Source organism: Bidens hawaiensis, unplaced genomic scaffold, assembly GCF_021521415.1.
Source record: "Bidens hawaiensis isolate Kalapana, Puna unplaced genomic scaffold, B.hawaiensis_p1.1 tig00000416_1, whole genome shotgun sequence".
NCBI lineage: Eukaryota > Viridiplantae > Streptophyta > Magnoliopsida > Asterales > Asteraceae > Bidens > Bidens hawaiensis.
The window spans coordinates 1,726,426-1,753,785 of record NW_027491029.1 but is presented as its reverse complement, the minus strand read 5'-3'; the positions used below and the strand labels follow the sequence as shown (position 1 = coordinate 1,753,785).

Genomic DNA, 27,360 nt, shown 5'->3' with positions numbered 1-27,360 from the left:
TCGTTCTCGGTCAACATTAGTTGTTCTCGGTCAACCTTGAGTTCTCGGTCATACTCGGTCAACAATGTGACTTTTGTTCCCAGCCCAGTAAACTGTTTGGGCTTGTCTGATTTAACTTGGGCTTATTACTTGGACATTTAAACTTTTGGACTTTACCCAACTTTTGATATGGATCAGTTAACAATTAGTAATGGATAAAACAACAACACTTCACTTCATCAAGAACTTGACTCCATCATGGGGACTGCCACTCGTATACCCCGTCTCTTGTCTCATGAGGGGTTTAGTGAATGGAAGTTTCGTTTTGAATAATATGTCAAGATGAAAGATGCAAAAGTTTGGAGAAGTATAGTTAGGGGACCTCAATGAATCACCTATCAAAAGGATAACTCTACTGAACTCCTTATGAAACCAGTTGCACAGTATGACGATTTTGCTAAAGTGGAGGAAGATGGAAAGGCTCTCTCTACTCTAACCATGGCACTCTCACCCGAGATTGCCCTTCAATTTAGAGAGCTTCAGTCTACTAAAGAGTTATGGGAGGCACTGATTGAAGTGTATGAGGGAAATGAGGATATGAAAATAAGTCGCCAAGACTTGCTGCGACAAAAGTTAAACATGTTTAATCATGTTCTGGGAGAAACGTTGGAGACCCAGCTTCAAAGGTTCATATCACTGGTGACTGAAATGAGATCATCAAGCATCTATCTGTAGACTTCTGAAATAAACAACAAACTGGTGAACTCATTGCCAAAGAGTTGGGACATGAATGTTGCGGTTATCAAGAAGACTAAAGATCTCAACAGAATGGCTATGAGTGAAATGATAGCCACTATTAAGGCATGTGATATGGATGATCAGCAACGTGCAATAAATCATGCAAGATCTTACAGTGCGGCTGGATACAACGTTGCCTCCAACAATGCTCTTATTTCACAAGACAGTTTCTCACTATTCAAGGCTACTTAACAACCACCTCAAGGTAAATTCCAGATGTTCTCAGGTCAATCATCATCATCCACCATCCCACCCCAACCAGCTCCGATACTCTTCACTAAGTCTGGACAGTCTTCAAATGATTCTGGAAAAACTGCTCACTCAGGGGCTACTCCCAGTCAGAACTTCAGTCAGATCCCTACCATACCAAAAGAGACTCAGGAGAATATAGCTTTAATGGCGGGATTCATGAATTGTTATAATGCATATTTGGCTGGAGACTTGGTTCAACATGTGGTTGCTGCTGAACTTGATCAGATCCATCCTGATGATGTCAAAGAAATGGACATCTCGTGGCAAATCGCCATGGCAGTATTTCGTGCGAAGAAGTTCACTAAGAGGACGGGTAGAAATAATTGGAACATGCCTAATAATCAAAAGGTGGGTTTCAACAAAGAAACTCTTAGGTGCTACAACTGTCACGAGCCGAGCCATTTTGCTCGTGAATGTACTAACCCAGCGAATGAGGGAAATACGAAAAGGTAATTGGTTCCAGTTGCGAGTGCCAGAGGTGAGGCTGGAGGTAGTTCAAGTAACGGTGAAAGAGGTATGGTTGCTCAGCAGTTCTCTTGGGAAGGTCATATGGATGCACTCAACATTGGAAATCAGAGTGCAAACTTTGCAAATATTGAACACACTAGAGAAGAAAATGCTACTGAGAAGAAGATCAAGGAACTTCAATTTGCGTATATGGCATTCACTTATCCAAATTCATCTGAGGTAAGTTTCTAACCATGCTTTTTAGATTGTGTTGAAAAAATATAAATGTATAAGCTTCATAACGATAACCTAATTAGGGATATGGAGAGAATAAAATCAGAAAATTTCAAAGTTAAGAAAAATGAAAAAGATTTTCTAGATAAAATAGAAGCTTAGAAGGACATTTCTAAACTTAAATCTGATTTTAGTGTAAAGTCTTGTCATCATCTTGATTTCAAACAGGAAATCATTGAATTGACGGCTAAACTGGAAGCCTCCAAGTTAGAAATTTTGAATCTAACTAGTAAATTTGAAAGGGCCGAACTAGACTTTAAAAAATTCGATGGTTCCAGTAAAGTTGTCAACTCAATGATTGAAAATCAATTGTAATGGAAAGAAAATGAAGGTGAGGGAATAGGATTCAGTCAAGTTCCCCCACCCTACAACCACAATTATGTCCCTACCCCTGCTACTAAAGAACAGGAGGAAAAGGTAAATGATATGAAGTACGGTAAACAAGACAAAGGTGATGGAACCAGTTATGTGAATGCTGGTCCGTCTTCTTCAGATATGAACGATTCTAATGTGTCTACTTCATGTGCAGAAAAAGTAATTGTGAAGTAATGGACTGATGAGGATGACGGCCCTTGTTTTAAATTTGATAATGACATTGTTTCTGATGCTTCTTTAAAACTTCCTGTTTTAAATTCTGTTATTCTGACTGTTTGTGTGGGCTCTGTTTTAAAGAGCAAGGATTCTTGTGTGGTTGATTTGGTTGAAACTTTGAACTCTAATAATATGGTTTCTAATAAACTAAAATTCAAAAACTTTCAAAAAATACGTTGCACCTAAATTTGTCAAAGAGGGATGCTCTAGTGACAAACAAGGTGATAAGCTTAATGAAGCAAAAAGGGGTTCTCGCAGTTCTAAGCAAACTGGTCCGCACAACCAGTCAAGACGAGGAGTTGCCCAAAATGATTTCTACATAAAACATCAAACCTGTTTTAACTGTGGCACTCCTGGTCATATTGCCAGAAACTGTCCACATCGTCCATATGTCCCTTATTATGGATTTTATCAGAGGAACATGCCCTATATGCCTCATAACTCATACATGCAGAGATTCTGGTACAATCAGGCTTGTCCCTCTGACGATGACTGTAATCGAAATAAATCTGGCAGGTTTAATCCTCATCAGACCAAACCTAACATGTTTCGTGAAAGAGTTAGAAAAGGTGTTTCAAATTCTAATATAAACACTAAGTCTAAACCAAAACAGGAGGAAAGGACAAATTCGTCTTCTTCCAAATCCAAAACACCGGAGGTTATGACAATCATTCGTACTTATAATGCCAAGTCATACAGACATAAATGGTTGCCTAAACCTCCGGCAAAAGCATCTACAAAATCTATGTTTGACGATCAAAAGGACATGTCATGGCAATCCGTGACAACTGTAGATGAGTCAGGGTCACCCAATGACTGGGTACCAAAATCTAACTAATCATGCTCTTTGTGCAGGGACAGCTATAGAGGAATATCATCAGACCTTGGTATGTTGATAGTGTCTGTTCCAGGCACATGACAGGGGACATTACCCAACTATACGACATTATACATCTAATGGTGGGTATGTGTCCTTTGCGTTAGGGGAAAAGGGAAAGATCACTCAAAAGGGTACTATAAGTAACGGTGTTCTAAAATTTGAAAATGTTAATTTTGTTCCAGAATTGAAGCATAGTTTATTGAGTGTGTCACAAATCTGTGACAAAGATTTTTCAACGCATTTTACTAAAAAGGAGTGTCTGATTTTGAAACCTGGTATTATTATACCAGAAGACTGGATTCTTGTTCGATCACAACGAAAAGATAATGCTTATGTGATTGACATGAACAAAATGTTCCTAATGAAATAAGTCAACCAAGCAGATTCTAGAGTCCTGATGAGTGTTATTTTGTTGGGTATGTGGGCAATACAGCTTACAGGCTCTAGAACAAGTCAACCAAGCAGATTCTAGAGTCCTATGAAGTTCGCTGGCTGGAAGAAAATGAGACTTATGCTCGTGTCGGTCCGGACTGGTTATTTGATTATAATGAACTCTTCAAACCATTTAATGTGTTTCCAGTCCTCAACACAGAACCTTCAGGTGGTCCTACCGTGGACGCTACAAGAGATGATCCACAGGTAGTATCTCACATCTCTCCACTCCTGGATGATGATGTCACTGAATTAAGTAATGACTAACCCGCAACCGACGATCAGCCAACAGAAACTCCTGACAACGAAAGCTCGCCGAATTCGTCTAAAAGTGCTGCTACAATTGATGGGGAGAGTTTCATCCGTCAGATCTTCAGGATCACACTTTTTCCCGATGATATTCCAAATGAATATGTCGCCAGTACCTCTTACTCTCACAGTACAGCGACATCTGGATGGAAGAATCCTCTTGTTGATGCTAATGAGAATTTGTCAAACTTACAATTTACCGGTGATGTTTCTTATCAGTTAATTCCATCAAGAATTCAGAAAAATCATCCAACTGAAAACATCATTGGTCCTCTTGAAACGGGTGTGTCCACCAGAAGTCAGACTGGACACATAAATAGCTATTTGTTCTCCTGTTTCATTTCTCAAATAGAGCCAAAGACAGTAGAAATGGCGCTTTAAGAACCGAGTTGGGTTGATGCTATGAGCGAAGAGTTGAATCAGTTTGATAAGCTAAAAGTTTGGAGATTGGTTAAGTTACCAGAAGGAAAGAAGGCACTCGATACAAGATGGGTTTTCCGAAATAAGCAAGACGATACCGGGGTTATTGTTCGGAACAAGGCACGGTTGGTAGTTCTTGGTTTTCGTCAGGTTGAGGGACTAGACTACACTGAAGTTTATGCCTCTGTGGCTAGACTTGAGGCCATTAGAATCTTTCTGGCCTACGCATCATTCATGGGATTCACAGTGTATCAGATGGATGTTAAAACTGCTTTTCTGTATGGTGAAGTCAAAGAAGAGATCTATGTGGATCAGCCACTGGGTTTTATCAACTCTAAGAAACCAAATCATGTTTACAAGCTAGACAAGGCACTTTATGGGTTACATCAGGCTTCTCGGGCGTGGTATGCTACTTTGACTACACATCTTCTAGATCATGGCTACAAGCGAGGAACCATTGATCAAACCTTGTTCCGGAAAACTGTCGGAAAAGATTTGATTCTAGTCCAGATCTATGTTGATGACATCATTTTTGGATCCACCAGTACTGAGTTGTGCTCAGAATTTGAAGGTGTAATGAAGAAAAGGTTTGAAATGAGCTCTTTGGGTGAAATGACTACTTTTCTGAGGCTACAGGTTCGCCAAAGCTAGGCAGGAATTTTACTACATCAAGGGAAGTATGTTGAGGATATGTTGGCAAAGTTTGAACTTCAAGATTCCAAGAGTGCCAACACTCCCATGGCAGAAAGGTCACTACTGTCATCTGATCCTGAAGGGAGTCCCGTAGATCAAACGTATTATCGATCGATGATCGGGTCTATGATGTATCTCACAGCCAGTCGTCCTGACATCATGTTTACAGTCTGCCAATGTGCTCGTTTCCAGGCTAATCCTAAACTCTCTCATTTAATTGATGTTAAATGTATTATTAGATATCTGAAGGGACAAGCAAAGTTTGGTCTTTGGTATCCCAAAAAACCAGAATTTGATCTTTATTGTTTTGCTGTTAGCAATTATGGTGGAGATGACATTGACAGGAAATCCACGTCCGCTGGTTGCGAGTTCTTAGGAGATCATCTCATTTCATGGCAGTGTAAGAAACAATAGACGGTGTCTACATCAACTGCCGAAGCGGAGTATGTTGCCGCATCTGCTTGCTACTCTCAGGTTATCTGGATGCAAAACCAACTGCTGGATTACGGTTTAGAATTTCTTGATACTCCTATTTTTTGTGATAATGATTCGGCCATTGCAATTGAGAAAAATCCAGTTCAACACTCTAAAACTAAGCACGTCGATAATAAAATTCATTTTGTTCGTGACTGTTTCGATCGAAAATTGATTCACCTTGAACAAGTCCACACTTACAACAACGTGGCGGACTTATTTACAAACCGATCGAAACAGCAAAATTTAATGTGCTTGTGGGTTTTCTTAAAATGCTTCGTTTCGAGGATTGAGTCTTTTTGGGTATAAATTTGTATATATTTGTTCAATTTTGCACAAATTTAGGGGGAGAAAAATCAAAAAGTCAAAAATAGTGTGTGTGCGTTGTTTTTATTATTAAGAGAAAAAACAAAAAGTCAAAAATAGTGTGTATGCGTTGTTTTTATTATTAAAAAATCAAAAAGTCAAAAATAGTGTGTGTGCGTTGTTTTTATCCTTATATTTTTTTGGTCTCACGATTCATTCTCGCTTAAAATTATGTCGATTGCTCAAGTTGGAAGGACATATACTTTTATATGGTTGGTCCGGTGCTCTACTAGTATTGTCACAGGATAGCCATTTACCTAACGGCTGAAAGCACCCGGGGCGATTATGATGTGTTTTGTGTTTCGTATTCTTTCACTTAAAATTATGTCGGTAACTCTGAGCTGGAAGGACATGTGTTTTCATACATGTTTGGTCCGTTTAACCACTTGTGGTCATACTACATAGCCATTTACCTGAAAGCTTAAAGTGACCGGGGTGACTGAGTCCTTAACACGTGTGTTTTATGTAACTCCCTGGGAAGTGATATTACTATTCAGTTAACAGCTTTTTAGAAGCTTCAAAATATTTTCAAATGAAAATTGATCCAACCTTTGGAAAATGCTAGATAAATTATTTTTGTGTGCCTAATGGGTGAAGTTACTAAGCTTAAAAGGCTCTAGAACAGCCACTGATTTGTATGGTAGCTTTTCATGATGCGTAAAAGTTGAAGTGATATAAACTAAATTTGCTAAACTTACCGTGGAGAGTCATTTTGAAGAAATGTGCTTTTCTTCATATACATCTCTCCGAATAATAGGCAGAAAAGCAATTACTCAGTCATACACGAGCCCGTCAGTGTCTTGATCACCAAAAATATTGTGTTGTTCAGTTATTATTATTATTATTTAAAAAAATCTACAAAAGAGTTTATTTTATCCTATTAAAATTTTTGTTTTAAAAGCTTAAAGGGTCTAACTAGAACTACAGAGATGGGGGCACACAAGTAAGTCCTGTCATGTCTCGAATGAAAGGCTTGTAAGTCCGAATGGCTTGTAAGTCCAACGTTCGACCTTAAAGCTTAAATTTGCTTTTATGTAAAATCTTTTGATCAAGCACTAGGGGGTTGGAGTCAAATTGGGGTGATCTGGGGAAAGCCAAATACGCTTTGAGAAGAGATAGGAGGCATCACAGGTCCATGAGTGATGTCCATCTAAGCTTTATGCCGAACTGAACTTTAATCATATCACTGATACAATGAAAATCATGCTAAGTATGTATACCTGCTATCAACCTGTCACTTTATGTCATAATAACGCTGAACATGAATCCTAGTGACAGCCTCTTAAATGATATGATTCCATGTTCGGATCTTTTAATAAAAAGGCGGTGTTTTTACGGAAACTGAAATTTGATCCCGATCTTACAAAATTCAAGGGAGTTCTTTTATACATTGATTGGTTTTAGTTTGTTCAGTTTAATTTTAATTTTTATTTTATTTTATTTTGTTTTGTTTGTTTTATCTCAAAACTACTCTCCTCAAAACACGTGATTTAACTAAAGATGTTCTCAATATGGGTCTTTAAAAAGGTTTGGGCTGCTTGTCACTTTTGGGTAAACATGTGTTTGGGCTGGTTCTTGTTTTAAGCCCGTCAAGGGTTTTCGGACCATGATGGTTGGGGTATAAATTCACCCCAACTCCTTTATTTCCATTCATTCACTCGAAAATTTCTTTCCATCTCTCTCTCTTAAATCCTCTCACCAGCCAAAAACCTAATCTCATATAATCTAATCTTTGAGTTGTTCTTAATAGATATTTGCAGACTCACAGGTAAATGGACAACGATTCAAGCTATTAGTCTTGTTGATTTCATGTTCTTAAGGATTTGTCATATAAACGGCCAGATGTTTGGACTAAGAGGGGTCGTGGATCATTAGGATAAACAACTAATAACCTAAATTGGCTTTTTAGAGTGTTATGTCGGAGATTAGTGATTTTGTTACAGGTCTTATGGAGGTTTAGTGGAGATCTCGGTGTGTTGAAGAAGACTGCACAATTTCCAAGGAGGAACCCAAGGGGTTCTCTGTCCACAGTTGTCAAGTATTTCTCGGTTGACTTTAGTTGACTGACAACCCCTTGCCTTGACCGAGAACTCCCCTTCTCGGTTAAATGTTGACCGACAACTTCATTCTCGGTTGACCTTCGCTGACTTTCATTGACTTTCGTTGACCGAAAACTCTGATGTTGACCGAGAACTCACCTCGTTGACCGAGATCTCTCCATTTGGGCCTAAAGCTCACTGTTGGGCCTAACCCATACTGTTATTATGTTTTTATGATCCTTTAATAATTTATTGGGCTAAAATCTTTAACCCTTAAGCCCAAATCAGCCAATGATTTTATTTTTACTAACTTGATTCATTTGGTGCAGTAATGGCTGATCAGACTCCATTAAAGTTTGTTGATACGCACAATATTGCTGGACACCTATATGATCCACCACTGGCTCACAAAGAATTCAAGTCTATGGTTTTCGGTCTCAACACGTGCAGGATTTCTCACGCACTACGTGAAAATCCTGTTATATGCAAGAAGTTGATCACGGAGTTATGGAACAATGCCTCAATCAACAAACGAGGGGAAGATGGAGTCGTGTCTATAGACTCCAAAGTTCAAAAGTAGCTAGTTAGTATCACCGAGGCTATCATCAGAGAGGTGTTGTTGTTTGGTGATCAACCTTATTACCCGACAAAATATTCCACTGCTGACGTTACTGAGATCCTCACCAGAATGGGTTACGAGGGTACATATCCTCCGGAAATCAAGAAGCTATTTCACCCGTATTGGAGGTTCTTAATTCACACGTTTTTCACATGCGTGTCCGGTAGAAAATGGGGTTCTGACGAGATAAGCCATATCCAGATGTCTGCTGTCACTGCTCTGATCATGGATTGGAATTACAATTATTCCAAGCTTATTTTCAATGAAATGATGAGCAATCTGAAAGGAAGAAGAAAGAGATGTTCCTTATGTATCCAAGATTTTTGCAGATGATCTTCGATTATCATTACACCTATCTCGTCAAGTCTGTTGATACTTTGGATATGAAGTCAATGGGACCCAACACCTTTGGGTTAATGAAACAGTCCAGAAAAGGATCCAAGATTGTGCATCAGTGTCTCAATGCTCTTGTAAAATTCGGACGATTTGCTGAAACAGAGGTGGAGCCAATTGTAGCTCAAGTTGATGATGAGCATGTGGCACCAGCTCAACCACGTGTTGCGACCTTTGAGATCTCTGATGATGAAAATGAAGAAACAGAACATCGTAACTTGGTGACTGCTCCGAGTGCCCAAGAGTTAGAAGATTTCGAAAGATTTAAAGAACAACTTCAGTCAACTGCTCTGAAGCCTCCTCAGAAAGCTGCTGAAAAAATTGAAGAAGAGATTACTGAAGATCCAGCCGCCGACCTCGCTCCACGCAAACGAAGAAAGAAAGATCTGAGGCCTGGCATGCTGGTTAGTGAAGATGAAACAACTACAACACCAACACCAACATCTATTGCAACCACTAGCCCACAACAACAAACTCACCAACCAGAATCTCATGCTCCAAAAACCCATGTTAAACCAAGTGCACCCACTGCTGAGACACTGACTCAAGATCAGGCGTTTGATGACTTTGTTCGTAATTTTGATTTTGAGTCAGATATTCCTCACACAGGTGAGGCTGATGCACTGATCAATGCTGCTCCCTCCAGTTCATCAGGCCTAGAAGATCAAGGTCAGTCAAGTTCAAATGTTTCTGACAAAGTTGCCCAAATTCTTTCCATGCAAGAAAAATTTATGCAGAACAAAGGCAAGGGCATCGTACTAGAAGATGCTCCAGTTGACGTACAAGCTCTCAAACGTCGAGTCTTTGAGATCAAACAAGATTCTGTTGTCAAAGATGTACGTATTCAAGAACTGGAAGCAGGCAACTCTGATAAAGACACCAATATTAAAGACCTACAGTCCAACATGGGAGAATTAACGGGTTTGTATCTTGACCTCCAACAAAACTGTTTCAAAAGTTTGGAGATGAGTTTAAAGGCAGTGATGATGTGGTTTCTAAAACGCTCAACGTTGATCAAGGTGGCAGCTCTACTCCTCGCCCTGTAGAGAAAATTGATGAGTCTGAGACGTTGAAACAATATATGGACGCACCACCAATCTCCAAAGAAAAGTCCGATAGAATTCAGAAAAGGTTGCTGGTAATGAAGAACTCAAATCAAAATGTCCAATCATCAGATCATCCAGACAGATTTATCGTCACCTTTCCTAAGGGTTTCTCAGATAAATATGATGATCGCTCGGGAGTTGTATCATGGGGCTTCGATGCTGATAAGAACATTTGGTGGGTTAAGAGGAAGTCCGGGACCACTGAGTATTATAAGAAGATGAAAGATTTTGGATATTGGACGAAGGTGGATCTAGGTGACCTGATAAACTCTCCTTTCACCAACCCAACTAATGATAAACGTGGTACAGATTTTTGGAACTTTCTGAGAAGTCAGGTCGATAGAGGCTTCCCAAATATGACAACTGCAGAATCCTTTCTAAAGAAAGAAAAGGGAGTCAAGGATCCGAAGACTGGAAAAACAATGGTCAACGTTATGTGGCCGGCTACTAACAAGGCCACTCACATTCCCGTCCCTGAAGCGATTCCATATGTGACATTCGATAACATGAGATTCTGGATGTATGATAGTGTAACTGCCACAGTTGTTGTCAAGTTGGAGAAAGGAAAAGGGCAATATAGATTTGTTGATCCAAGAGACTTACTAAAGTTTGGAGAAAAGGACATCAAGACCCTCAGTACATTCCATATAATTACTTATCCGATCTTTGAAACGGCTGCTAAGGAATTCACTGATATGGTCGCTTCTATTATCAGATGCAGGTTTTGGGCTGGCGCGTTGAAAGATGCTGATATTGACTATATGGAACATTATTGAAGACCAAGCTACAAACCAAGGGGGAGATTGGTGGGCCTAGATTATGGTGGTTTGTACTTAGTCTATTTATGTTTGGGTTTACTTTGTATGTTGGGCTTGGGCTACGGGAAATTGTGTATACCGAGATCCTATCGGTGGGCTTTTGGTTAGCTATTGGGCTAGGTGTTTGGTTCCCTATATATAGAACATGCATTGTATAGGGTTTGGTTGTTCATTCACTTGTTTTTGGCCGTCTACGAGTTTACTACACGTGCGTGTATTGTTAGTGCTTAAGCACCCGACGTATAATACATACGTGTGTTTTGAAGCAATCCCAGTGTTACATATTTGTGTCTGTTTGTGTTCTTGAGTCACCAAGTGTTGGTATTCCGCGCCAATACTTGTTTGTTGATATCATAATTGTAGTGATACAGATTCAGGACTTACATTGTAGATCGTTCCAGTTGGGCTCTCTTAGATAATGTGGTCCATATAGTTTCAATATTCCTATATTTTACACAACTTTTATAAAATAATTGATTAAAGTAAAAAACAAGTGATATAATTATTTAAAAAAAAACGAAACATACTGTAACAAAAATACTCCAAGGTTTCCCGAGTTGTTTTATCGGCCATCTTTAAATACTCGTCGTTGATGTCATTCGTGTTTCCGTAGGCGAGCACGCATAGGGCTGACATAACCTTCTGAATATCCGTGAATCTTAGCGTCCCTTGACCGTCCAGCTTTTGGTTAAAGTAATCAAGCTCACGCTCCAAATAATTGGTGATGCGCAAAAATAAATTTTTAGACATCCGAAAACGACGCCTAAAGTTCTTCGGGTTCTTGTATCTTGGCGAGTCGCAGAAGTAATCCGCCATCAACTGGTTGTTGGCTTCGATACGATCTCGTTAGATATATGCTCTTTTTGAAACGAGTGGTGGTGGAGAGCTAATCGCACTCGTAACAAAACTCATATAAGTTGCCGCGAGCACAATCGCACTCGTAGCCGCCTCTTCCTCCGCCGCGTCTTCGGCTTGTTGGTCGGGCCCGAAACCGATTATATATAGAAGATGGAGACTCCATTTATAGGAAAGTTGGTGTGAAGAAATATAGAATAGAAAGAAAGAATTTATAAATTTGATGAGTTTTGATTGGGGATGAAGTTGATTAACATATAGAAAATAAATATTTTTTTTATTTAATGGTTATATGACCGTTGTATTGATTTTTTGTTTTTTTTTTTTATTTTCCGACCCTTTTCAACGCGTTTTGTGTAAATCGCTCAAAATAAAATTAACCCAAAACGCCGGGGGGGTGAGTGTACCCCCGGCGTTATAGCCCAAAACGCCGTCCATGAAGCTCGAGTACGGACGGTCTAAGTCCTATCATGTTTCTCTCATTATACAAATCATAATTGTTCTCTCATTTCATTGTTTCGATAGTCAAATGTCACACCCCGACCAAAGGCGGCGGAACATGCCGGGATGCGACGGATTGCCCATAAGCGCATGACATTATTTAAAGCGGCAATATTTAACAACTCATTTAATTTCACAACATCAAAATGTCACATAACAATATTCATGGATAATCATAACAAAATATAGCAAATAAATGTTCAATTTGCTAATATCCTAACGGTCTTCATTACGTTTTCTCCAAACTCCATAATCAACCTAACGTCAAACCTGTAACATTGTATAAAATAAAGTTTATCAACACAAAGGTTGGTGAGCAATTCATAGTTTTTGAACAATATGTATATAATAAGAAAAGCCACAACTTGTATACGAAACAATAAATAAAAGCAATAATTTGGATAAAAATGAGGTCACTAATAAGAATACATTAGCGGCACCGTCTCTAAGAGAATACCAAATAGATTCGGATTTCCAATGAGATCGTTAATAATAATACATTAACAACGCCGTTCTATAAGAGAATACCAGATAGTTCACAGATTTATGAATCAACCCTCCAAAAGCGATAAACACATTAGCATATAAGCATGTAAGCATAGAACACCAAATCGAGCATTTATTTAAGTAAGGTATACAATAACGTTTGTGGTTAAGACTCAAGTATAAAGCATTTAGTTTGAATAAATATACAATATCACCCCTAAAACGAAAGATGGAAAACGTGGTATGAAAGTACTCACGTTCAAGTAATAAACTTGAAAGACGGATGATTTGGAGTCTAACCGGAACGACGGGTTTAACGAACGAAGCCTAAATAAAAATAAAGTCTTGAATTAGGAAGGTTGTCTTGAAAGTCTTTTAATAAAATAAATGTTGAGAAATGTAAACAATCAAAGTTCAAGGTTTAAAATGTAACTATTTAAGAAATTATAACATTAGTCCTTTAAAAATATAAGTTTGCTCGAAACCGGTTTAAAGTATATAGCCTTAGTATTTACTCAACCTATGTTAAGTAATAAGATGAGTAAAAATCCAAGAATGCAAGTCCCTTTATAATATAGATACTAAAACGGGTTTTAACGAGTGTTCAGGTTGTTGGTTCGGGTCTTGATAATTGGTCAAACCCAAATTCAACTTTCCAAAATAATAAATCTTATGAGATAACTCAATAAAATTTAATAAGACTTAACCAAGTATGTAGTTCTGTTGTTTTAGAACTAACAACGTCCGTTAAGCGAGTGTTCGGTTTTGTCGGTCCAAACTTTGTTATGAAATCAAGTTGGATCCAACATTTCCAAGTACTTAAGAAAATAATTAAAATCAGTTTATAAATTATTTTTAAAGATTTATACAAGTCTTGATAGCTAAAAACACACTTGTGTGTCTTAAGCGAGTAAAAATCGGTTTAGTTTGGTTTGGTGCGGTTTCCATCTCACAATAAGTTCATGGATGGTTGCCATATGCCCAAATATCAAAGAACTTGTATAATAATTTATAAATGATGATACTTCAGTTTTACAACAAAAAGTTAACAATAAAGTCTTTAAACGAAAGTTCGGTTTTCGGTTCGGATCTTGTTTCGGGTCAAGACCGAGGTTAGATTATACAAACCCATAACCATAGAACTTATAAAAATGATTTTAGAAACTTAAATCTAACATAAAGCATGTTTAAACAATTATTTAACAAAACTAGTAAACAAAGTTCGGTTTACGGTTTAGAGCTGTTTACGGTTAAACCATGGCTAGTCTCTACAAACCCATAACCATGGAACTCAACAAATATGAAATACAAAATAAAATGAGCAAAAGTTAAGCATCATTAGTAAGCATAAACAAGTTATATATATATATATATATATATATATATATATATATATATATATATATATATCAAGGACTACGTGAGTCATCCATGAAGCCTTGCCTTACGAGGCACGACACTCCACCGACCGAGACCGGAGAAGTGACCACCAAAGGTAACAAGGGGTGTATATTATATATATATGTTGTACCACAAGCTTAAGTAACAAAACAAAAATTAAAGAATAATTCTTGATTGATTATTAAGAAACCTTGAAGAGATGAAGTTGTGTTCTTTGTTTGGGAGAGAAAAGATGAGAGATGAATAAGGTGGAAATGAAAGAGATGAGTTTGTTTATATAGGAAAAGAGTGAAGGGTTGGGCATAAAGGTTTTTTTATCGTTTGCATGAAAATGGGTATGTTTAAATGGTCAAACAATGCATAATAAAACAAATATAAAAATCCAATACTTTATATATTTTATATATTTTAAATGACAAAATCCAAGATTTATATATTTGAAATGTTCGGGTTACAAGCGGGTCGGGTTTACATAATAAAACAAATACAAAAGTGACCCGAATTTGACGAATATCACATCAAAGATGAAAGTGATCCATTTAGTTTTTTTATCATTCAGCAGTCTATTATAAAGTTATAAACTTATAACTCATATATTTATGTTTTAATATTTTATTAACACTTTTCTTTTTTAAAAATTGGCTTAAATATGAAAGATGGAGGGCCATGTGATTTTTTTAATGAATATTGTAAATTGTTTTTTTAATGAATTACAAATGGTTAAAAAGATTGACCCTTCTTTATTGTTAATTTATTTAACGTTACCTATTTATTAATCTATATCTATAATATATATAAACGAAAACATAAAAATCATACGGGTTGTAATGTGGCCATTCCTTCTTTTTTGGAGTCATCAGATTTGCTTGATTTTTAAATGGAGGCTTCTCATGCATTTTCCACGAATTCACGGGTACGGGTCTTACCAAACCCAGATATTCCTTAAACAGGTTATAACATCTTATTAAATTAAATATTATTCTCACCAAATTATTGATGTGAAAATCCTATAAAATAGGATATACTAAAAATTACTATATTATTTAAAAAAAATATTATTTACCATTAAGAAACAACTTTATAGTAAAAAAAATAAGCGGGTCTTGGGTCTTACCAAACCCAGATAACTTTTAAACCGGGTTATAACATCTTAGTTATTTATGAAACCTTTTTATCATCAAACTCTAAGTATATTAAAATTTTCATTACAATAAATAAAATTAAACCTAAAAAGTATATAAATATTAAAAACGAGTAATGTAAAACAGCCCCCGTAATACGGGGTAAACGAAAACATAAAAATCCTACGTGTCGCGATGTGATCGTTTCCAATTTTTTTGGAGTCACCAGATTTGCTTGATTTTTAAATGGAGGCTTCTCATGCATTTGACCTGAATTCACGGGTATGAGTCTCATCAAACCCAGATATTTCTTAAATGAGTTATAACATCTCATTAAATTAAAAAATAATCTCACCAAATATTTGATTTAAAAATCCTATAAAGTAGGGATATACTAAAAATTAATATTTTATTTATTTAAAAAAAGATATATATTATATATAATTAAAATAAAAATTTTTTAGTAAAAAAATAAATGGGTCTTGAGTCTCATCAAACCCATATAGCTTTTAAACCGGGTTATAGCATCTCATTTATTTGTGAAACAATTTATCATCAAACCATAAGTATATTATTAACTTTTATACAATAAAAAAATGAAAATTCAAAAATTAAATAAATATTAGAAACAAATAATATAAAACAACCTCCGTAATACGGGGGATAAAAACTAGTCTTAAATATATATAAACGAAACCTCCCTATTTTAACTCAAGCCACCAGATTGTTTTATTTGTAAATGATTGTTTCTCATGCATTTGACCCGAATTCACGGATAGGGGTTTCTACAAACCCAGATAGCCCACTAAACGGGTTATAACATCTCATTAGATTAAAACTAATTTCACCAAATATTTGATATGAAAATCTTATAAAGTAGAGATATAATAAAAAATAATATCTGATTTTTTTAAAAAATATTATTTAAAATAATGAAACAATTTTATAATAAAAGAATAAGCGGGTCATAGGTCTCATTAAACTCATATAGCTTTTAAACATGTTATAACATCTCATTTATTTGTGAAATCTTTTCATCATCAAACCCTAAGTATATTATTAATATCCTTACAATAAATAAAATTAAAATACAAAAAATATATCAATATTATAAACCTAAAATATAAAACAAACCCCGTAATCAAACCCTAATTTAAAATCTCAATATGAATTTAGTTACACGATTTTTTTTCTTTTAAATTTAATTTAAATGAAAAGTTTTACAAAATGATATTCAAATTATAACAAATGAGCATAAACGAATAAATATAAAAATAACGTTTCATTAAAAAATGAACATAACCCAACATAAATTAATGAATAACCTGCGGTTTTCGTTCATGTGGTTTGTCCAAATCTGCGGTTAAAGTTCAATAGTTTCAAATTTGTGATTTTTCGTCTGTGTGGTTTCAGTTCACTTGCAATTAAATCGGAATTCATTAACCTCGTTAATTCTGGACGTTAAACCCATCAACGTGCCGCTCAAATGAGAGACAGTTTTGGCTTTTTTCTCTCCAAATAAACTCCAAATTAATCAAAACAGGTACTAATTATTAACTTATTACAAATAAAGTAAACTCCAAACAAATATATTCACTTTAAACAACCCTTAAATACCCTTAAATACGGAAGATAAAAACTATTATAAATAAAATACAACCAAAACTAATATTTATATATTCAATATTTATAATTACCACATCTATTCTTTTACACCAAACAAGGAAATTATGAATAGAGGTAAGGCTGTCTACATCTTACCCTCCTCAGACCCTAACATAGCATTGCTATTGATGGGATATACTGAGTACGATGATGATGATGATGATGATGATGAAGGAAATTATGAATCTACTTTGTTCCCCCTAAAAACCATGGGCTACAAGCCTACAACCACTTACCACCCCCATAATTATCCCTTCAAAAAAGTAAACGATGCGCATATTGTTTGTTATTTATTATGGTTCAAGAGTAAAAATAGGGACACTATATGGTAACATAATTCAAATACTCTTCTTTGAAGATTCTCATTTATTGAAAAAATAAAAAAAATTACAATAGTTTATATAGTATGTAAGCAACTAAGCATTGCTATGCGAATGACATTGACATTCTTATGACGTCGTGTACAAATATAAATTAGATGAAATGTTAACATGAACATTCACACAAATACATGCGTATGTGAGTTTACGAAAACGGCTAGTCTTGCATGATCTTTTTTGAATAATGTATACGGGTTGAGCCATAACGCATGGTTAAATATATAAGATCATCCCCGTGGATTATTGTCTATTTCAAAAATTAGAATGTATGATATTAGGAAGTCTCAAAGTTCAACTTGACTAGAATGGATGGAATTTTATTATGCTTATGTAGATATCACGCTACGTATAACAACCAATGTCTACAATTCTTTAAGCGTGAAAAACGCATACAAACAAAGCACATCTTGCATTTGAGAGCCATTGGTTGGTAATAACATACTTAAATACTTCTGAAGGATGCGGGTTTTATTCTTGATAAATATTTTATGTAACGTCTCAAATGTTGTACATACCATTCTAGAACAATAAGTTAAATATACTAAAAATCCACTTCTTATGTGGTGCGAGGTATCAAGTTAAAAGAAAAGATGATGTAGAGAAAAACCGATAAGGTTATTAGTTCATTTGGAAGTAAAGAAATTGTTTGATTCAAAACAGTGCAGCTTAAGGTGATAGATGATCTGAAATTCCATTCGTATTTGAGGATTACTCAACGATCCAGGAACTAGATCTCGTGGTCAAGTTGGTGCCAGAGTTCATTGTCATATTTTTAGTTCTTAAATTTTGGTAGTTCATAGTTATGGTGATATTGTATTCTTTTTTTTTTCTTTGATGTTTAGCTTCCCGCTGGTGTTTTCGTCTAATTCTAATAACTTAGGTAATATGTTTAAATGAATGAAGACTTGAGAAACCAATTATGTCATTCTCTCAAACAAAGCTTTTTATAAATAAATCTCTTTAAAAGAGTAAGGCTCATTAACACGGTGATCCTGTGAAAGAGACAAGGAGTCGATTTCAAGCTAATAATCGTTACGCCTTAAATCCAGATCGTACAAAGAGTCCTAAATAGCAAGTGATAGTTTCTCGCATGTCTCTTATTCTCATGTGTTTCAGGTGTTTAACTGAATTATGTCCTTATTTTTGTAACTTGTTGAGGTACTTGAACCTGGTTTTGGTTAACCACTTGTACCATGGTTTATCTTTTGTACTATGCTGGACGGTAAAAGTTTGAAAATGAAACCTAATATTAGAACTTAAGCACCTTTGACTAGGAATGGCAACGGGGCGGGTTTGGGGCGGGTTTTGCTTAACCCGAACCCGAACCCGAAACCAAAAACCATCCCCGTACCCGCCCCATTACCCGTCGGGTTTAATTCGGGGATTCCCCGTTTGGTTTTTTGTACCCCCCCGACCCGCCCCGTCCCCGAACCCGAAAACCCGAAACCGATCCGACCCGACCCGAAATTGACTATTCTGGGTAATTCATAAATCATAATTTCATATCAACTGAGTTAAATCAGATACTTATAAACGAATTCCTTCTCAGATCTCAACAACTTAAACCCTAAATCCATTAAAACACTCCAAACTGAATCGGTAAACTTAATTAAGATGAGGAAGCATGAATAAACCCTAACCTTGGAGTAGAAGAGGAGAAGTAATTATGCGATGACGATCCCGCACTGTTGATATCATTATTATTATTATTATTATTATTATTATTATTATTTATGGGTGATGGAGCGGCGGATGACGAAGGAGATGCAGTGAATCCAACCTTCTCCTTGAAGTCCTTAAGCAATGATACCCATTTCATTGTATTATTATTATTATTAACCTCTCATCCAACCACCGCCGTAAAATCAGATCCGTCAACTGATTTTCAATAGGAAGTCAGCTGCTGATCAGACGGAGTCAACGAGTTAGGGTTTCGATTTGAACAAAGAAGAAGAAGAAGAATGCTGGTGGAGGTTTTTAATATATATATATATATATATATATATATATATATATATTATTTATATTTATATTTATATATTATATCGGGGCGGGTCGGGGCGGGGTACCCGAACCCGAACCCGAAACAATCCCCGAAACAATCTCCGAAACCCGACCCGAAACCGAAAAAACAAAACCCGACCCGACCCGAAATAAGCCGGTTTTCGGGTTTCCCCGTCGGATTCGGGGATTTTTGCCATCCCTACCTTTGACGCATTATTAAAGAGTAATGAAAATACCAACGTTAGACCCCGCAGCGGGGCACTTTGGGCACCTAAAAAGCCTCAAAGCGTCGGGGAACACAATCCCCCAGAACGCATTTAAGGGGGTGAATTCTTCCCACATAGCGCTGGCTGGAGGAAAAAGTTGGCCATTGATTGGTGGGTTGGGTTTATTTCTTTTATTTTTAATAAAAAATAAATCATAATGAAGTGATGATTCAAAGGGTTTCATCCACTACACTCTTTTTTTTTTGTCAAAGAGCTTTAGTATGTTATTTAGTATGTTAAGGTGACGCCACAAGACGTAAAACGCACCTATAGGGACTCCTTTCACTACACTGTTTTACATTTTGCATATCTAATTTGTACGTGCTTAAAAAAATCAAATCAAACCAGATAAAAACTCGAGATGTTCATGGTCATTTTGATAACTAAAAGAATAAAGATATTTTTAAACGAGCAGCTAAATTGGAAGTTCTAGGCAGGCCTTACTGGTTTGATGGTTCAATTTAGAACTTTAGATTGTTTAAACCAAATTTTTCTTTTGTTTTTTTAAGAACTCTTTAGCTGTCTTTAAAAGTTTTAATGGTATTAAAAGAATGTATTAAGAAATTTTAAACGGCCACCTTCAAGCTCCAAATAAAACCATCAATACCAAACCATTTAAATCTCAAAACCGGTTAACCCTGACGGCGGTTCAAACAAAAAGAATTCCTAACTAGAACTAATAAAATCAGGTTCATGGTGGCAAATATTTCACTACAAAAATCATCCTTGTGAAGTAGAGTCCATATAAAAGCCGCATGGTAATATGATAAAACCAAAAATTTTACATTTTATTCTAAAAACAACACACAAATTGTTATTACCAACTTAGAAGTAACCTCTTGCCACACCACACCATACCCTTCTTAGATATCACCAGCACCATGCACTTCCTACAAGCATATTAAAAAAACAATATTAGTATAACTTCAATAAAAGTAAAAACAAGATATTGTAATTTCAATAAATATAAAATCACCTTGTTCTGGAGTACAGCTCCATCTGGAATTTCCAACTTCTCTCCAGCATTTGCAGCAACCACCACTTTACCCTGTTAAACATTGAACATCAAAAAACATTAAAAATAACAAGAAAAAAAAATACTAATAATAATAAATCAAAATTTAATTTTTACCTTGAGAACAACATTAGCACCAAACCACACATCACCAGAAACCTTCAAGCTATCAACCTCAATTATACTGGGGATAGACTTGAACCGCTTCAAGAAATCAGCAACCTGAGAAAGAAGACAACCAGTGAGCCCTGTATTTAAAAGCTGTAAACGACCCAAGCCACCCACGAGCAACTCGACATCGGCTTGCTAAAAGCTCAAATCAAGCCGATTTCAAATGAGATCGAGCCTGAAAATAAGCTCGTTTAATAAATGATCCTGAGCTTCACTTATCAAGCTCGAGTAGACTTGCGGGCTTAACGAGCCTATTGTTTATCTTTTATATAACATAATAAATAGATATTTACACAATAATCAATTAATTATGTATAAAATTATTACAAAAAGAACAAAATAATATATCATGTTATTTATAAAACTATAATTATAAATAAATAATAAAAATAATTAAATAAATATATATATTATCAATAATATACAAGCCAGGACCAAATAATAAATGAGCCAAGCTCGAGAAATATAGCTCAAAACAAGCTGTGCTCGAGCTTTCATGTCATCATGTGTTAAACGAGCCAATATCGTGCTTGGTTACAACCCTAATAAAAAATATAGTTTTGTAAACAAAAATTGGAGTTTTTGGTCAACCCGACCCGTACAAAAAGTACCTGTGCGGTCACATCACGCAACCAGCACGTTTTATTGACACATTATGCAATACAATCCAACACGTACAAAATAGTTTTGAGGCGGATTATTCAACCTGCATGTTTTTTTCACATGTAGTTGTCTATATAATAAGAATTATAGGAGTTTTTGGTCAACTTGCCTTCTTAAATTCAGGACCCAATTCAATTGAAGGATTGGCTGGATCTGTCCTAGCTGGGTTGCGGATTACGTAACCATCCTTTTCAGTGTAAAGATCGGACTGCAATAAAAGACCGAAATGTTATTGCTATAACTATATTTCATTAAATAATGTGAAATATTAATGAATAAGTTAATTAGACAAGGTTAATGTAAAGATATCAACCTGAACAAGAAGCAAATCTGAACTTGCTTTCACTGGTAGGAATCGAGATCGGGGAACGTTAATTCCAATGGCATTGTCAAAAAACTGGTCATAAGAGAAGAAAAAAAATAAATTAAAGCAGAATTATCATAACATTTTACATTAAATATGATCATTATTAAAAAAAAAAGGAAATTATTATCATTATTAGATGTGTAGCATGATGTATACCTTGATTGCAGCACCAGCAGCTGTTTCAAGCTGAAGTACTTTAACTCCGTTGACTTCCTGTAAACCAAATGACATAATTTTCTAAAAAAAGGGCAATTACACATATACCCCTGAAAACTTGCATAATATGATATTTACCAAAACAAAAACACTAATATCAAATATACCTGAAATTTCATATTTACCCATTTCATTACAATAATAACTATGTCTACAGTTGTAAACTTGTAATTCACAATTGGCCACTTGGCTTTCATTGGTTGGATTTTTTTTTCTTTTAACCAATCTACATCTCAACCCATGAATTTTGATAGAGTAATCATACTGCCTCTGAACTTTTATAATCTATTTCTTAAAAAAACAATTAAGTTACCGGTTTCCACCCAGATTCGAAACCCATTCCCCGTTTTCTTTTCATTTTGTTACTTTTTCATTTTTTCCAAGATTAATTAGGTACTTTTTTTTAGTTCGTTTATCTGTCTCATGATTCTGATTAAATTCCCACGTGCCCACCACAACGCGCGATTCGCCACTAGTTAAATAATATGTATAATATTGCTAATATACGCTTTTCTTTATCCCTACACCCCAAACTCTAATATCCTGATGCAAGTTCGAAGTAGAGACATACGTGTCATAAATTAGAAAATAGGTATATTTTATATTATGATATTCTGTTTAGTAAAAATGATACTGCACCGAGTTTTGAAGAACCATTATACCCTTTGGTTTCCCCTTAAACACCAAACTCTAAAATCCTAATGCAAGTTCTAAAGAAAGGGCATACTGGTCATTAACTTGAAATAAGTTATATCTAATATTATGATTTTTTTGTTGGATCCTAAATATGTAAACGTTGAAGACGCAGAAAGTACCTTTGGGTTTGGAATAATCTCCATCTTAAGTGCATCGGCTTGCACGAGTCTTTTAATAGCATTCAAGTTCACCCACCTGGAATACTAACAGTGTGAGTAATAATAATAACTTCCAAAATGAAACATGTTCAATCTGTAGCATAACTCACAAGTTGTTGGTATTGAAGATTTTGAACTTTTCAATTGATTTGAACTCATTGACCTGCACACAATCAAAGACATAAAAAAAACCATCAAATTATGTAATATTTTCAATACATTTTCCTTTATTTTATTGATATTAAAGCAAAAAATTAAGACTTAAATTAGAATTGAAAGAATTAAAAACCAAAACTTACATGCTGATCGGGAACTTGTGCGATTTCAAGAAGCTGCATTAACAAAAACAGCAGCCATAAGACTATACGAAATAAACTTCATGTTTGACCAGATAACTATCGAGTCAAAAAAAATATGAATTTCACTTCATAAAATAGTGATAACTGATACACACCTGAACTTTCCCATCATATGAAATTAGGGTTCCACCTTTCACATCAGCCAATGTTTTTGGTGTTACCTATCAAATCAACAATTTTAAGCAAGAAGCACAATTTAAAATAATGGGAATAAGAAAAACTGTAAAATACCTCCATGCAGTACTCATTCTTGTTCTGAATCAAGTGGTTCAAGATTTCTATAATTATAAATTAAGGCGTACAACTTCGAAAGTAACAATAGTATTACAATTATAATATAAAATTATACTTCTTTCAACCCATCTGACCCAGTCCCTTTTTAACTAACTTTTCTTATTTGCCCCGTGTATAAAAATTTATAAAAACACAAAAATAGGATACTCAAGTCTACTACAGCTCCTAAATTATCAGAATTTGCAACAAAGACGTATTCTTTGCCTTGAGACAATAGTGCTTCAAGTTTCCCACTGTTCATCAAGGATGGGAAAACATCACCATGCCCTGGAGGGTACCTTTAAATCAAAGAAACTATAAGCCATAAAATATAATGCAACAAAATTTCAACTCACAATTAAATTATATTTAAACAACTAATTGATAAAAAATGTAGGAATCATGAACAAAAGTATAGCGATTAGTTAGCAAAAAAAAGCTGGCACTGTAAAATTGAAAGTTATTTAAAAGGTTAGGTTTTGAATTACCATCCATCCTTGCCAGTTTCGCCTTTAGATGGCAATGGCAGAAAGTCATCAACAACCAATCGAGGATATTGACTCTGTAAATATTCAAGTGAAGTGGGTTAGAATAATTAGGGGAGCAAACTAACAGAACGAACACGAACAGAGCATGTCCATGTTCGTTCATTGAACTTTAACCGTACAAATGATCAAATCACGAACAATTAAACAAACGAGGTTTTCTGCTTGTTACGTTCGTTAAGAAAATGAACATGTTTATGTTCGTTTGTTAACAAGATAAACGAACGATTCACAAACATACACAAACATAACCGAGCTAAAACCAGTTAAAAGTAATGTGAAGAACAATGTGTAGGGCCTAAAAAGTTACTAAAACTAGACTAAGTTTAAATAGGCCAAAAGTATAAATGGATATATTAACAACATAAAAGAACGAACTTAAGCATACGCAAACATATATGAATGAACGGAACATGTGTTCATGTTTGCTTGTTTAACTAACTGAACAAAATAAACGAACATGAACAAACTTCCCGCCAAAAGATTCATTAAGTGTTCAAAGATATGATACTCATAGCTTTTGAAGTTAGCTAACCTGATTGAATGTATGAATCTCGATATTCGAACCAGCATATTTTTCAATGATCTACAGTTGAAATATACAGAAGACATCAAGATCAAGATAATGAAATATATTATAGTAAAGTTAAGATTATGTGAATAAAGAAAACGTTTCTACAAGTCACCTTCTGAGTGTCATCATGTGTGTTGAATGAGTTCATTAGAAGCAAAGGTACACTACATCCATACTTCTTGTTGAGTGACTACAAAGAAAGTAGAAGCTTAAGTTCACAGTAAAGATCACAAACCTAGAATAACTTGAATGATAGTAAATGTCAGATGTCATGTTTCTAAATTGAAATATTATTACCTCAATCTGGATGACAATCAAGTCTAGAAATGTTAAACCATTTCGCACTTCAATGACAGATCTACATCCACAAGATGACGTCAGATTAAAAAACACAGAAAATCAAACGAAGATCACATTACAGATTCTATTAATGCTAGGCATCAGTGATTAGATATGGAGTACTAGATGAAAGATCATACTACACTGGATTACTGACCAGACCCTAAGTAGTTAATGCGGAAAAATATTGGATATCGGTCCGATATTTGAGATACCGGTTATCACGGTGAGACATCGGTGGGATATTAGTAATATTAATATCATGTAAAATTCATATATATCTATATATACGGGAAGGTTAACATTCAAATGAAATTAACGTGCTAAACGTGAGAATCAAGTAGAGTAATTATCACAGAGTAACTCTACTTGTATATATAATTACTCTACTTGATTCTCACGTTTAGCACGTTAACTTTATTTGTATTTGATCCAAACCCTATATATTAACAAAACACAGATGTATACTCTCCTACCATTAACATATTAACCTTTTGCAACTTGCAAAATACTAACTATCGTAGCATGGAAGAACTTATTAAGACTTAAAACACTAACATTGAACATTAAAATTAAAAATTGAAAATTAAGACTTATAACATATATACCAGTGATGTATCGATACTAACATCCTGACCTGGCCGATATTTGACTGATATTTTACCAAGGGATCGATAACCTATATACCACCGATATATCAGTGATATCAACTGCATAGATCAGACCCAAAAAGCAACTTGAAAGACCAACAAGTATTAACATGAAAATATATAATCCGGCACCCTATACTAAGATTAACAGTTAATAAACTGTAGCAAAGATATTTTTAAAACTGATACCAAAATCAATGAAACAAGAAAGTATTATTCAATAAAATTTTAATTCACTGCTATGTAAACCAGTTAAGCACTTACTTTGGACCAGTGCATCCCATTGTCGTCCCCAGTCCACCATTAAGCTTTAGCACCACAAGCTTATCCAATAGACTCTTGGTTTGAGCAGCATCTGCACCATAGATTAGAACCAACCAAAGATCAAACCATCAATTCTATTACAAGTGACAAATTTCAGCAGCGTCAATTAAAAGATCAAAATATTACCTTCTGGTACAGCAGCTAGGGTATCATAGGGCACAACAATCTTGTCAGTAGGCGTCTGGATCTTACTCCATTCAACGTGTTGTGCTTCACCACTTTGTTACACAATTTGCATGAAAAACAAAAATTAGATTACAACATTGTAATTCTTTTTTACTATTCAATTTGTTTCTGACGAAAAGCAAAACCAGATCAACAAATGTAGTGGTTTTCCTCATTTTACTTAATTGATTAAACACAAATTTAATAAAACACAGATCTGTCATTCCTCATTAGTCTTCTCCCGAGACATAATCAAACAAAACAGTAAAAATGAAAAAATCTACAACTACCTAAAGTTTATTTGACGATTAAACAACACACACACACACACACACACACATATATATATATATATATATATATATATATGTAGATCTTTGATTTGTTAATATCATCTTCCCCAGACACATAATCGAACAGTAATAAATAGAGAAATCTCCATAATCCGATTCGCCAATCAGTAATCAAATAGAGATGTATCGTAATTTCAGGAAACATAATGTTACAACCGCATCATACGTAATTGAAGAGTAAATAGCAACACCTATTTAACGATTAGTATATGATTAAATATATAAATATAAGAAAAGACAGATCTACATCCGCTAATATAATATATTGAATTGATACCTGAGATAGCGAGAGACGAGATTGATGAATCCGGAATTCTCATTGTCACTGCAAATAATAATAAATATGATTGAATTCCAATTAGTATTACAAAGAAGTTGAGATGAAATGGACCTGATCTGAGTGAGATTAGCGACGGCAGATCGGAGATTGTTCAGCTTCTCGGTATCAGTTGCACCGGCCATTGTGAATCAATCAATGGATCTAGAATTGAAATGTAATGAGAATGAGAATAGAACAAGTTGGTTGGTTAGTTGTAGATCGATCCAACAGGTGGCACGCAGAGGCTCTTATTTTACACCCACGTAAATTAAATTAAAATTAAAATTTCAGGCGAATATAATTGTAACACCCACGTGGCTATGGCATGGCGCCATTACTACGCCATGTTTATTATTATCGATTTCATTTCATTTGCCTAATTTTACGATTATTATTACCAATAATAAGAAAGAAAATGTTAGGTGTTGACGGGTGACGTGCCTACCCACCTATATGTGGTGATTGGAAAGTCATAATGGGATCTTGTGATGTACTACCTAATCTAATCTAATCTATATGATGTTAATATATGTATAATTTAAGCATGAGAATTTTTTCATCATGTTATATAATTAGACCATTCA

The 27,360-nt window shown here is 35.2% G+C and overlaps 1 protein-coding gene across 1 annotated transcript; it reads right to left on the bottom strand.

Annotated features, from left to right (window-relative positions):
• Window positions 1-20,328: 20,328 nt before the first annotated feature.
• On the bottom strand, window positions 20,329-26,167 carry LOC143624979 (UTP--glucose-1-phosphate uridylyltransferase). The gene is made up of 18 exons (XM_077095464.1): window positions 26,066-26,167; window positions 25,880-25,970; window positions 24,924-24,984; window positions 24,739-24,816; window positions 24,588-24,638; window positions 23,996-24,069; window positions 23,676-23,806; window positions 23,466-23,512; window positions 23,330-23,395; window positions 23,175-23,207; window positions 22,986-23,038; window positions 22,837-22,912; window positions 21,962-22,018; window positions 21,752-21,835; window positions 21,548-21,646; window positions 20,722-20,826; window positions 20,566-20,637; window positions 20,329-20,479 (listed from the first exon to the last, which is right to left on the bottom strand). The coding sequence occupies exons 2-18, from the start codon at window positions 25,897-25,899 to the stop codon at window positions 20,453-20,455; spliced, it is 1,134 nt and encodes a 377-aa protein (XP_076951579.1). The 5' UTR covers window positions 25,900-25,970; window positions 26,066-26,167; the 3' UTR covers window positions 20,329-20,452.
• Between the last annotated feature and the right edge of the window lie 1,193 nt (window positions 26,168-27,360).

What these genes read in the sequence shown, in the direction of transcription:
- LOC143624979 (XM_077095464.1), bottom strand. Translation starts at nt 25,899, where the DNA reads ATGGGATGCACTGGTCCAAA. An exon ending in CACATGATGACACTCAGAAG is followed by an intron (nt 24,639 to 24,738) that starts GTGACTTGTAGA and finishes TTTCAACTGTAG; the next exon opens with ATCATTGAAAAATATGCTGG. An exon ending in AGATTCATACATTCAATCAG is followed by an intron (nt 24,070 to 24,587) that starts GTTAGCTAACTT and finishes GAATATTTACAG; the next exon opens with AGTCAATATCCTCGATTGGT.